The sequence below is a fragment of the Bidens hawaiensis genome, unplaced genomic scaffold (assembly GCF_021521415.1).
Source record: "Bidens hawaiensis isolate Kalapana, Puna unplaced genomic scaffold, B.hawaiensis_p1.1 tig00027762_1, whole genome shotgun sequence".
Classification (NCBI taxonomy): Eukaryota; Viridiplantae; Streptophyta; class Magnoliopsida; order Asterales; family Asteraceae; genus Bidens; species Bidens hawaiensis.
In genome coordinates, this window is record NW_027494497.1 from 128,352 (window position 1) to 141,548 (window position 13,197).

At 32.7% G+C, this 13,197-nt stretch overlaps 1 protein-coding gene across 3 annotated transcripts; it reads right to left on the reverse strand.

Moving 5' to 3' along the window:
• Positions 1-6,905: 6,905 nt before the first annotated feature.
• LOC143575845 (MADS-box transcription factor 2-like) lies at positions 6,906-12,078 on the reverse strand. Of its 3 annotated transcripts, none has more exons than XM_077060111.1 (6): positions 11,960-12,078; positions 8,524-8,669; positions 8,019-8,085; positions 7,857-7,921; positions 7,153-7,250; positions 6,906-7,017 (listed from the first exon to the last, which is right to left on the reverse strand). In XM_077060111.1, exons 1-5 carry the CDS (start codon positions 11,993-11,995, stop codon positions 7,154-7,156), a joined length of 411 nt encoding a protein of 136 aa, XP_076916226.1. In that variant the 5' UTR covers positions 11,996-12,078; the 3' UTR covers positions 6,906-7,017; position 7,153. The 3 variants fall into 3 exon arrangements, with proteins under 3 accessions (XP_076916226.1, XP_076916223.1, XP_076916224.1); XM_077060108.1 differs by having other exon boundaries at positions 8,524-8,678; XM_077060109.1 differs by having other exon boundaries at positions 6,906-7,250; positions 8,524-8,678.
• Between the last annotated feature and the right edge of the window lie 1,119 nt (positions 12,079-13,197).

The window sequence follows — 13,197 nt, forward strand, 5'->3', positions numbered from 1 at the left end:
CTGTAATGTTTTGATCATTATGAACAATCTATATGGAATAAAAATAAGATAAAAGATGTTCTGGAAACCTAAGATATGTATGCTCCTGTGGTAATTTTTGGTAAATTAATTGAGACGTTATAATCGGTAAACTAGTGCAATCTTTCAAGTAGAAATTCTGTCATAACGAAACTAGCTGCTGAGTTGTATAGGAATGCATGAAATATGATAGTTTTTATATAATTGTTGTATTTTGACCAAAATACCCTTGCGGGGAATAGTTGCTAGTTGATTGCCATGAATTGACCAAATTGCCCTTATGGGGAATAATGGTTAGTTAGTCTTTGTTTGTTGACCAAAATGCCCCTACGGGAATAATTGCTAATAAGTATGTTATTAATACGTGACACGAAAGTAATTGCTCACTCATGTATCGTATCACAATTTTACTTGTTTAAGTCACACACGATTCACAAACGAAACACGAAACATGTTACGTGCATAGGTATTATGTGCCGAGTCTAGAGACTCGTTAAACATTCCGATACTTAGAAAATCTCTTTGTTATTTTAGAACGCTGGAGAGTTTTCTACGACGCGCATCACTCGGTGATCTAGATCGGATATTCTTCGCAAACAGTGAGTTCACTTACCCCACTCTTAAACTGTTTTCAAACGTTTTTCACTTGGGGGAGATAACATACTCCGATAAACATATTTTCTGAGATAAACGCATATGAAAGATTTTGTTATAAATTATATATCACTTGTAAAGGCTAAGCGGCATACGTAACATTTGAAGTCCCACACATCGGACCGGTTAATATTTGGAATAGCGAGTCACTTTTGGGTAGTACTACTGGGTTTGACAAACCCCACCCGACGCTAAGCTCAACTGGAGGTTGAGTGGGTGTAAATTTTGGCTAACACTTACCATGGTCTGGAGGACCTGGTGACGGGCACTTGATAAACAGTCAGCTTCGGTCGCGAACCACTTAGCGATACTTGTTGTATAGATTAGCTACCTATCGATATATAATTTGACATAACACTATCTGGTAATGCAAAACACTTAAACGCTGTAACATGGTTACACACTCAAACGCTGTAACATGGTTACACACTCAAACGCTGTAACATGGTTACACACTCAAACGCTGTAACGTGGTTACACACTCAAACGTCGTAACGGGGTTACGCAACATTTAAACGTCGTAACGAGGTTACGCAAAACGCTAAACGATTTATTTTATTTTACTTGTGAACTCACCAACCTTGTGTTGACACTTTTAGTATGTTATTCTCAGGTAGCCGAGGCGGGCGCGCGGTTTAGGAGCATGCATTAATGAAAACACTTTTATTCTGCAAACTTAATTTTAACAGTTACATTTGGTTTTAAGTCGTCCTGCGTGACGCAACTTTTGAATTAAGGTTTTACGCTTCCGCACTTACTTTCATTTAAATGTTTTTCTTTGGTTTGGTTATAACTAATGATTCCGATCCTGCCAGTTCACACCCTCTGACGGTAAAACTCCGTTAGTGGATTTTGAGGGTGTGACATTAACCATGGTTGCAAAGTCGCTAGGCGCTCCCAGGGCGGTCGACTAGAGAGTTGCGAGTATTCGGTTTAGGCGGGGTGTACTCGGGGAGTACTCGGATATGGTATTTTACAAAGAAATTCATTTTTCGGAGATTATATATAGTCAAATATGAAAAGTTTACTAAATATTCTACAAAATACAAATGAAAAATACAAAAACATCAATAACACGTACATATTAGTTCAAGAACATGTCTCAGCTGATGAATTATGTACCTTAATCGAACTTAAATAAGAGCTTTGTGAGTTGAGAACTTCGAATCAGATGATAACAATGGAGGTTGCGAGTTTAGAACAGAAATCAGGTTGCGTGTTAGCGTGAAAGGAAAAAAAGCAATGGTGGGCTCTTAGAAAACTTGATTTTTTTTAATAAAAGTCAAAATTTTGTTAATACCAAGTTGGACCGCCTAGGCCGAGTAGAGCCGCCTAGGTCCGAGTTGGACCGCCTAGGACCGAGTCGGACCGCCTAGGTCCGATTCAGAGTTTTTAGACCTTGGAGAAGAAAAGCGGTGCAATGAAGTGCCGAGGAGCGCCTAGGCGCCGAGTACTCGGCCGCCTAGGCCGAGTTTTACAACACTGTTTTTAACCAGTCAAAATGTGACACGTGTAAAGGTACTGACACACCAGACGAGATTTTTAAAAATATCGTTTGGTCCGACCATATTTTTAAGTTAATTAACTTTTTAAAAACCGTCTCTCCAGACGGTTTTTTATGTTTCTCGTCTGGTCCGTTCTAATCATTATTAATCCTAACTTCATCTTCTTCATCTTCATCTTCTTCTTTATACCTACAAGATCTAATACCCACCTCCACGACCACTGCCACCACCACGGCCACCACCGCCGTAACCACCGCCACCGCCATTGGGACACTCCCTAGCCATGTGACCATCCTCCCCACACTTAAAACAACCACCACCGCCTCCACACCTCCATAACCACCACCACCACCGTAACCACCACCACCTCCGCCGTAACGATCACCACCACCATACCCACCTCCACGTCCTCCGCCACGTCCATCTATATTATAACCACCACCGCCTCCGCCACCATAACGATCGCCACCCGCCACCACCGCCGCCACGGGTACTCCCCTGAACCGGTCTTCACTAGATTTGTTGACTTTTTTTGCATGTTGGATTAATCTAGTGTTTGACTTGGTTAATGGGTATTAGATCTTGTAGGTATGAAGAAGAAGATGAAAATGAAGAAGATGAAGTTAGGATTAATAATGATTTGAACGAACCAGACGAGAAACATAAAAAAATCGTCTGGAGAGACGGTTTTTTAAAAAGTTAATTAACTTAAAAATATGGTCGGACCAGACGAGATTTTAAAAATCTCGTCTGGTGTGTCAGTATCTTTACACGTGTCACATTTTGACTGGTTAAAAAATATGGTCTTTTATTTTTCCAATGCGTCTTCTCAGTACATATTTTAAGGGTTGTTTTAGGAATCTTGATAGAGTTAGGATTATTTTTTTCTCTCTCTCCTTATTTGGATCATTTTGGAAATTTTCCCTTTATAATACCTATTGTGAATGCTCTTATATAGATATGAATAGGGAATGGATTATGAATGCTCTTATAACATTTTCATTCATTTTCATATCTTCAAACCTAAAATTACATTAAAAAATCACTATATTTACTCTTTTCTTTTCAATTAAATAATATTGCTTTATACAAATATTACATTTTCTCTCTCTTCAACTCACACTCATAATGCCCTAGACCACTCACTGTGTTATATAAATATCACTCACATAATATGGTGGATGACTTATAAATACTCTTAGCTCGTTATCTTCAGCCTTATAGCGTAATTAAAAATCGCATTTAACTCTTTACTTTTTTCCATCTTTTAAAAAATCACACATCTCATTTTTCTTTCATCATTTTCAAAGTTAATGGTCATTTTCGTCTCTATGGTTTGCTATTTTTATCACTTCAGTCTAGAATTTGAAATTTTCTCAATTTAGTCCTCATAGTTTTAAACATTAGTCGATTACGTCCCACCCGTCTAACTGCATCCAACTATGCCGTTAGTTTAAGGGTATTTTTGTCTTTCTCATTTTTATTTTGAGTTAATGGTCATTTTTGTCCATGTGGTTTGATACTTTTGCCAATTTAGTCCAAAGTTTGAAAATTTGTCAATTTAGTCATCATAGCCAATTATCCCCCCCCCCCCCCGGTTCTAACAACATCCAACTATGTTGTTACTTCGTTATCACGTTTCCCTTACGTGAGAGTCATAAATGTATTTTTAGACATTACGTGAGGGTATAATCGTCTATTTAGACATAATCAATACCGTTTAGCCATCTACAACCCTAGAGTTCGACAAATTCAAGATTAACACCACGATTTGAAGAACACACATGCGATTTAGTGTATCGATATCTTGAGCAAACATGGAAATTTAAGATATTCGACCTCCAACTTAGATGTTCGCTACGATACGTTAATCTCGAATATCCGTTTCGATACCGTTAGACGAGGAGACATATTACTCTGTTCGCTACGATATTCGACCTCACATAGTTGGATGTCGTTAGACGAGGGGACATAATTGGGCTATGAGGACTAAATTGACAAAATTTCAAACTTTTGACTGAAGTGGCAAAAGTATCAAACAACAAGGACGAAAATGATCATTAACTAAAAATAAAAATGAGAAAGACAAAAATACCCTAAAACTAACGGCATAGTTGGATGTCGTTAGACGGGAGAGACGTAATTGACTAATGTTTAAAACTATGAGAACTAAATTAACAAAATTTCAAACTTTGAACTGAAATGGTAAAAGTAGCAAGCCACATGGACAAAAATGATCATTAAGTCTCATTTTTAGTATTCATTCTCTCTCTCACTCATGAAGAAAAAATGTAAGGAAGTAATGAGTTAGTAAATATAAAAAACCGTCATTCTGTTCATATATATATATTACTTATATTTATGAATTATGAATAAGAAAAAGTATATAGAATAACATGTATTGCTTTGTTTATGTTTTTTTTTTTATATTTTAAAGATAAAGAAAATTATAAGGATTTTAATGTGAGTTCTTTAATCAATTTTAAATATTTGCAAAGATATATTAGTAAATATGAATTTAATAATAGTTAACTTTCAAAAAATAATTTTTAGGATGGTAAATATTATTATAATTTATTAAAAAAATGTTTGAGGTTTAGTACAGTGGTAAAATCTGTATTTTTTTTATATTATAGAGTATATAGATATAAATTTAATAAGAAAAAAATAAATGTATTACAACCTTTGTCCAATGGTAAACAAAATTAATATTATAATGACAAAAGTTAATAGGCATTTATGTATTGAATTAATTAACAAAAAAATAATATTTATTTATTTAATGTAAACAAAAACTTTTAATTCCTTAGTATTTATTTAACTTATTTTAGGAGTTAGTTTAATAAAAAAAACTAGTTAATTCAGTAACTGCTATAAACATAACTAAATGTTGTGTAAAATGTTGTGTATTTTGTATAGATGATTAATGAATGTTATTTAATTATCTAGATAAAACCATTAATGTATACATGTTTAATAAATGTAACATGAGTAAGGAGTTTAGAAAATAATTCATAACAAATATACCAAAACAAATCAAACAACAAATTGAGATAATAATGACTGAAATTTATCCTTAAGACAAGAACTTGTTCAAAAACACATAATCAAACAACAAACTAAGAAAACAATGTCTAAATTGTATTAATAGTACAAGAACTTGTTCAAAAACACATAATTAAACAACAAACTCAGATCATATTGTCTGAAATTTATTCCTAATACAAGAACTTGTTCAAAAACACATAATCAAACAACAAACTCAGATCATACTGTCTGAAATTTATTCATAATACAAGAACTTGTTCAAAAACATATAATCAAACAACAAACTCAGATCATACTGTCTGAAATTTATTCTCAATACAAGAACTTGTTCAAAAACACATAATCAAACAACTCAGATCATATTGCTTGAAATCTATTCCTAGAACAAGAACTTGTTTTCAAACACAATAAAACAAACTGAGTTAACAATGCTAGAAAACATAAATCCAAACTTCAAATGCCTCCACTTCACTTTGAACCATATCCCTACTCTCGCGTTTCAATTCGGGTGTTTTTACAATTAACAAAATTCAAGTCGTTTGTAGCACCGTTTCGAGATAAGTTTTACATCAATCGACTCGTATCCTCTTCCAATCAATAGCCTAAAACATCAGTTTTAAATTTAGAAAAAAACTTAACATGATTAAATTTTAATAACGGGGGTAAATGGAAAAAAATGTAAAATGTTGGCCCAGTGGCAGCAATTTCTAAGATAAGATTATTGTCGACCAATCTGAAAAAGATGGATTAATATAATCCAATTTTCATAATTATAAATAATAATAAAGAAATCTTAAACTTTTGATTAAAGTTGTTTTTACGATGAATTGAACAAGTACAATAATTAAAGTTAAAAAAAAAACTTTTTATCTATGTTTCTTACAACTTGATAAATAAAAACAATAATACACTAATTAAAACTTAAAAAGATAAAAAAAATCTCTGGTTTAATTTAACTTAATTTGTAGCTATAAAAAAAAGGAAAAACAAAGTTAAATCAATTAATATATCTCCACACCCACCTAACATTAATCATGCGAGCCAATTCCCACACCATGAGCGAGTTCACGAAGCCAGAGACGAAACTCAAAATGGTAACTTACGAAGGGGGGAGGCGGTGTGCTAGCCCAACGCCAACCCGCCCGAGCTCAGAAGCCCAAGTTAGATGCCTCGCGCCCTCGCCCACCCTTGTAGTTTACTCGATCTTTGCTTCAAAATGAATATATGTTTATTTATATAGTGAAGTAATAAGAAAATGAAATATCTTTATATTTACTACCTTTGACCAATGTTAAACAAAATTAATAATATAATGACAAAAGTTAATAGGCATATATGTATTGAATTAATTACAAAAAAACACAATATTTATTTATTTATTTAATATAAGCAATATCATTTAATTATAATTAGTATTTATTGAACTTATTTTAGAAATTAATTTAATTGGAAAGTAAATTCAATAACTGCTATAAAAAATAATTAAATTATATTTATTTTCAAAGTTGATTAATAAATGTTATTTAAATATCCAGATAAAACTATTAATGCATACATGTTTAATCAATGTAACATGAGTAAAGAGTTGAAAGACAACTAGAAAATAATTCATAACAAACATACCAAATCAAATTAAACAACTCAAATATGAGAGTTTGAAACACACTGTCAAATTTATTCCAAGTTCAGAAACAAACACAAAATAAAACAAACTGATATAACCATGGTTCAAAACACAAATCAAACATTAATTGCTCCCGCTTCAAGTTGAACCATGTCACTACTCATGCGCCTGAAAATCAAACGAAAAAAAAGTTCCATAAATACCTTACATCCCGCGCTTTCTAAAACCAAGGATATATACGATGTTATATGATCGTTTCTACATATTTAGAAACTAGAAATTAAAAACAGAAATCAAGATTACCTCAAAGAGTCAAGGCGAGTGTGGTTTCAACGTTAGAATTCCCATAAAGCAAACGCTGATTATCGCTCACCACATCTGCGAAGTCCTTCCTCAATGCCCTTAAAACAGATTAAGAAAAATAGATGCATAAAAAACCATTGATTTCTTTAATTGTTTTTATATTATACTTTTAAACTTTTTTATTCAAAATTGCAGTTTAAATTAATAACTTGCATATTTTCCCCCATTAGAAAATCAGAATAATTAAAATATCAGATACACCATTTTATTAAAAACAAGTTACAGTCCAAACTCTCATATCATAATGCAAGTTTTAGTAAAGGGTATAAATGTCATAAATTTGAAAATGAATATATTTGATGTTACGAATTAGAATCGGAAAATGGATATATATGATATTATATTTTACTTTTAAATTTTTATTCAAAATTGCAGTTTACATTAATAACTTGCATATTAAACCAATCAGAACATCAAAAAAAATAATATAAAATATATCATTTATTAAATACAAGTTATAATTTGACCATTGTACCCTTCTCTTTCTCCTTACACTTCAAACTCTCATATCATAATGAAAGTTTGAAGTAAAAGGTATAAATGTGATAAATTTGAAAATGAGTAAATTTGGTATTACAAATTAAATTCGGAAAACGGGTATATGAAATATGATATTATGAATTATAAGAGAACTAATGCATTACATGTTCTCTGACTCTAGCCTCAGTATGCGCTCCTGCAGCGCCCGATTATCCTCCGCTTGTTGCACCTAAAAAATTTTAAAAAATAATAATTAATAAAATAAGAAACCTCGACTCAAAAGATTTTAGAACTTTAACATTAACAAGCCAAAAAAAGAAGCCAACCACAACGCGCGCCGTTTCAGGCCATGCACCGGTAGTAGTTATGTACCTCCTGATTATTTGAGGCATACTGCAATCCAAATAAAGAAGACTATAATGGTTATTATGATCGCATTTAAATTTATAAGATATTATCAAGCCAAAAAAAAAGTTTTTAAAAAACCAATTTAGCGCGCCACCGCAAGTATTTAAAAAAACCAAAGAAACAAAGCCGACTAACCAAAAATTCATAAAAAGGAGTTGGAAATAGATAACACGCATTAACTTTAAGAATTTATAACTCCAAACTTTGTGATTAAACCAAGAACATAAAAATGGAGCAACAAAATGAATCTGGATACTAACAGTTCAACCGATGGATCTAAAGCCTTCAAATAAGTCGACAGATAAATAAAAAATCATCAAGAGAAGAAAAAACGGATAATTGAGGACAGATCAACTTCAGACTCAAATGAAAAAGAAGAATAAACAATTCATAAATAAAACACAAAAAATAATACGAATGTACCTGGTACTGGCATACTCATAGAGTCTCCCAGTAGATGAATAAACAACAACGCCAATTTCAGCATCGCAAAGCACAGACAATTCACGGGCTTTTTTCAGCAACCCAGCTCGCCTTTTTGAAAAGCACACCCGTCTTTTTTGCACATCCTGAACATACTTCAGATCCACCTTAGTTCTAACCATGATTATGAACAAAGACAAAAGGAGAATGTTAAGGATGTGTCACTCTATAAGAGCTAGGTGTGTGCAAACTATATGTTGAGGTTGCTATTTATAATAATGGAAATCCTACTCGTAACTCGTGTACCCAATTAGGTAAGAGAACGTTAGTCCCCTCATGTGCGCGCGCGCGCAGGTGCGTATTTTTTTTGTATTTTGTCGTATTTAGATATTTATTTACTGATTTACAACTTCCTTTTTATGGAAAACTTTTTATAAGTTTTTAACAAATTAGGAATGAATTTTACGTTATTTTATTTTGGCAAATTGGATTTTAATAATCCCAACTTGATGTCGTTGGCCGATAATAATCCCAACTGAGAATACTCCCGCTGGTGGGCCAAACTTTTAAAGAATTTACTCTCATTGGACCTCCGTTAAAAAAAACTTAACGGTGTTAAGTCTACTCCGAATTTTATGTGTTTGGTCTTTTAAACGGAAGGAGTATACAAGTCGATTGATGTGAAACTTCCCTCGAAACGGTGCTTCAATTTGGGCTTTTGAACTTTTGGTTAACAAAAATTAAGCCATATGGAGCATGTTTCGAGATAGTTTTGCATCAATCGACACGTATACTCAAAGGCCTAAAATATCAGTTTGAAATTGGGATAAAACTTAGCGTTGTTAATTTTTTCTTTTTTTTAACAGAGGTCCAATGAGAGTAAATTTTTTAAAAGTTCGGACCATCAGCGAGAATATTCTCGGTTGGGATTATTATCGGCCAATGACATTAAGGTTGGGATTATTAAAATCCAATTTGCCTTCATTTTTTTTAAATCGCAATGATTAATTTTGACACATTTTGAGCTAGAAAACAAAATTTTAATATTGCACTTATTACAGAAGATTAATAATAAGTAATTAGTTCACGAGTTTTCCTCTCCTTTTATAAAGGGTATTTTGGACATTTTAGCATAGAAAAATACAGCTAATAAACAATATACCGGGTCAATATATGAAAATTAATTTGGGTGAGTGAGTACCAATTATGGAAGTTTATTAATACATGGTTTTCTGTTATCTCAGTTGTCATTTTTGCTTTAATTTAACTTTGTAGTCAGTAAAAGAAATATGAATACAACAATCATGGGGATATATATCCTACTTTAGTTCTTTTCCAAAAATAAGAAACAGAAATCTGATAAATTTCTGGAATTGTTTATCACTTGAAATTTGAATATAAAACATAAAGAAAATGGAGCCACAAAACCATTGCTAGTTCCCAAGATAAGATACATAATACCATTCTAACAAAAGTAGAAATGAAAAAAACTGAAAAGGCTTTTAATGAACCGTTACGAAAATATATACAAATTTATAAAGTATATGACTATTTTATATACTTTAAAACTAACAAAAGTTATTGCATACTAATTTAATTTATATAATATAACAGGTATTTACACTAATATAAAAACGAAATGATAACTTCTGTTTTCAAATTAGAAACAGGATAAACATGTAGGCGGGGGACCACATGCTCCATGTGTGTATGTTTTCTTTCCCCGAGACCTTGTTAATAGCTCTGCTATTGGTGGGATTTTTACTGGGTATGTATGTTTGTTTGTTTAATATATTACCTTTCCTTTTTAACTTAACACGGCCCGTTTGCACACTAAACATCCAGTTTAGGTCTTCTATATGAAGGTTTGTTGTATGTGTTGATCATTAACCATCCTTATAATTTGATTTTATAAGTTTGTTCTTTCTTTTTAAAGGTTCGCATGATACTGGATAGATAGATACGCATCATTATGTAGAAAACTTACCAGCAGTTTTAGCCTTTCAGATTACGATCGTTGTTTTATATTTCGTTTTCGTCAAATTTATTTTAATTTTTGTTCATTACCACTTGTTATTGTAATTTGGATAGTGTGGTGTGTATTTAATTGATGAATGAACCTCACAAATAAGAGATAAAAATAAGAATATACAGATAGAGAATGACAGCAAGAGAAGGCATGGTTTGAGGAATGTGATCATGCCAATCAACAAGAATAGTCAATGATCAATACTGATGGTATTCGGACCGTTCCTGAAAATCGTTAAAAAAATTTGGGCCGAAGGCGAGAAAATTTGGGCCTTTAGTAAAAAAATAAATAAAATTGTTTGGCTTAAACAATTAAATGTATAAATGGGCTTATTGGTTATGATTTAGGTTGTGCATATTTTTTTTATAGAAATGGGCTTAAATGAATTGAGTAATTGGGCTTAAACATTGAGAATACATACTTTTTTCAAAAAATATATAATTTAAAAAAGAATTCGGGCCGACCAGGGTGATCGGGCCAAGAACGGCCGCCCTCTCCACCGAATTCAATCCTAAATCATTTATGGACGGAATAAAAGTGACCACCGATGAGGCGATGGCTAACGGGACTATGTGTGAGGATACATAAGATGAGGTGAATGATGAAAATTGAAAAGTCAATGTTGACCAAAAATATACTGAAGAAATCAAAGATGAGAAAGAAAACAATGAAGTGAATGGTGATGATAAAAAGTATGATGATGAAGAATGAGGAATGAAGAACTTCTTAGACATATAATATCGGCATGGGGTTCAAATAGCTCAATTTATTTCAACTAACAAAGAAAGACATACGAGATAGACTAAAATTTTAAGAAGAAGGCGATAAAGCTTTAGCGGAGAAGGTGGAAGAGGAAGATACGAAGATATTAAAACACATAGAAGTGTATTTAAGCGAAGAGACAAAGAGAGAGAGAGAGAGTCAATTCAAGGGCATCCGAAAGAAAAGTAGAGGAACTCGAAGGCTTGACTACAACTAGGCCGCATCCTGTGATGCCAGCTAGTGGTTAGTAGCTACTTGGGTTTAGAAGACATTTGACTCTGATACCATGTAATTTGAATAGTATGGTGTATTTGATTGATGAACGAACCTTAGGAAGAGGGGATATAGATAGGAAAATACAAATAGGGAATGAGATCAAGAGAAGGTATGATTTGAGGGATGTGATAATGCCGGTCAACAGTCACTAATGATTCTATCTTTTTTTCCATTCTACTTACCTAATGTTATTTAGCTACCATTTTTCCCAACTAAAAACGATTTGTTTCAAAAAGGCATTCCATCTACGATCTAACCATAGTTCACGCATGTCGTAAATGTAACAAACAAGGACTAAACTAATGGTCAAATAAGGAGCTGTGCCATTAAAGAAAAACATGAAGATTGAATAATAAAAGTATAGAATACCGGTGAATCCAGAATAAGGAAATGTGGCATCATCATGTTTATCTATAATACTCATCCTTGTACCTGAAAACATCATCCAAAATAGTACCAAATTCAAACACATGAAACTACAGATTATGAATAATTATTTGTATTGTCCTAGGTGCACTGAAGATGCAATCGGGCTCGAGATCTAAGTAACTCAAATCTTGTGTATCATGTTAATAAGATTTGATAATTTTTTATTTTTTATTTAAAAAAAAAAACTAAAAAGTTTCTAAATCTGATTTAGAAAGAATCTAACACACAGACAACAACAACAACAACATCATCATTGAAAACAATAACAATATATGAAGTTTTTGAGATTCAAAATGTTTGCAGAAAGGGGTGAGCAAAACCGAGAAAACCAAACCGAAATTAATCGGTAATCTTGTGCCCGAACCATTCATCTTGTCAAATATATTTTTTTAGGTTTAATACCTCCAATTCATGTATTTACCTGGAGCTGCACACAGGAAGGAAGAAGTGAGTTCAAGTTCCTTCCGCCATGGATCTCAACCGATGATCAATCGTCTGTTTATGTTTATAACCAATAAGGTGAATTAAAACATAAATAAATAAATATACTCGTATTTCGATCCGAGAAAAACGTGGCCAACACCCGAAAGCACGACAGCCGTGAACTCATAAAAGTTGTAAGAGATTTGGGTTGGGTTTCAATTAAAACTTTGAAACCTAAACCATTAGGATTGTCGTCCTCAATTATTACCATAGTGTTTTGGGTTTAATGGTAGTGAATAAGAAAATAGCAGCTTCACGATTAAGCGTGAGACTAGCAGTGTGAGCTCATGAGATGTCTCCACCGAAGGTTTAAGCAACCAAAAAACAAATTCACTAGGTACTTTCTAGGCAGACAGATAGATAATATTGGCGGTACAAGAAACCTGATGTTATACTACTGCATCTCGTAATTCGACTGGATCTTGGAACTTTGGTAGTTATTGAGTTTGATAACGAATAGAGTCCATGTTCCGGTATAACTATATCAATTACACCCTAATTGCCATAGCTAGTTCTAAAATTTGTGACGTTTAACCCCAACTTATGTGTCGTTTCAACACCATATAAGGAAATCACTTGGTTTAATTTCATATATCAAATACATAATAGAAGTTTTGTTCTTTGATGTAAATTTTATACTTTATCAGGTTTTTACTTCGTGTATATAAGCAATATACTTTAATCTGAAAGTGATC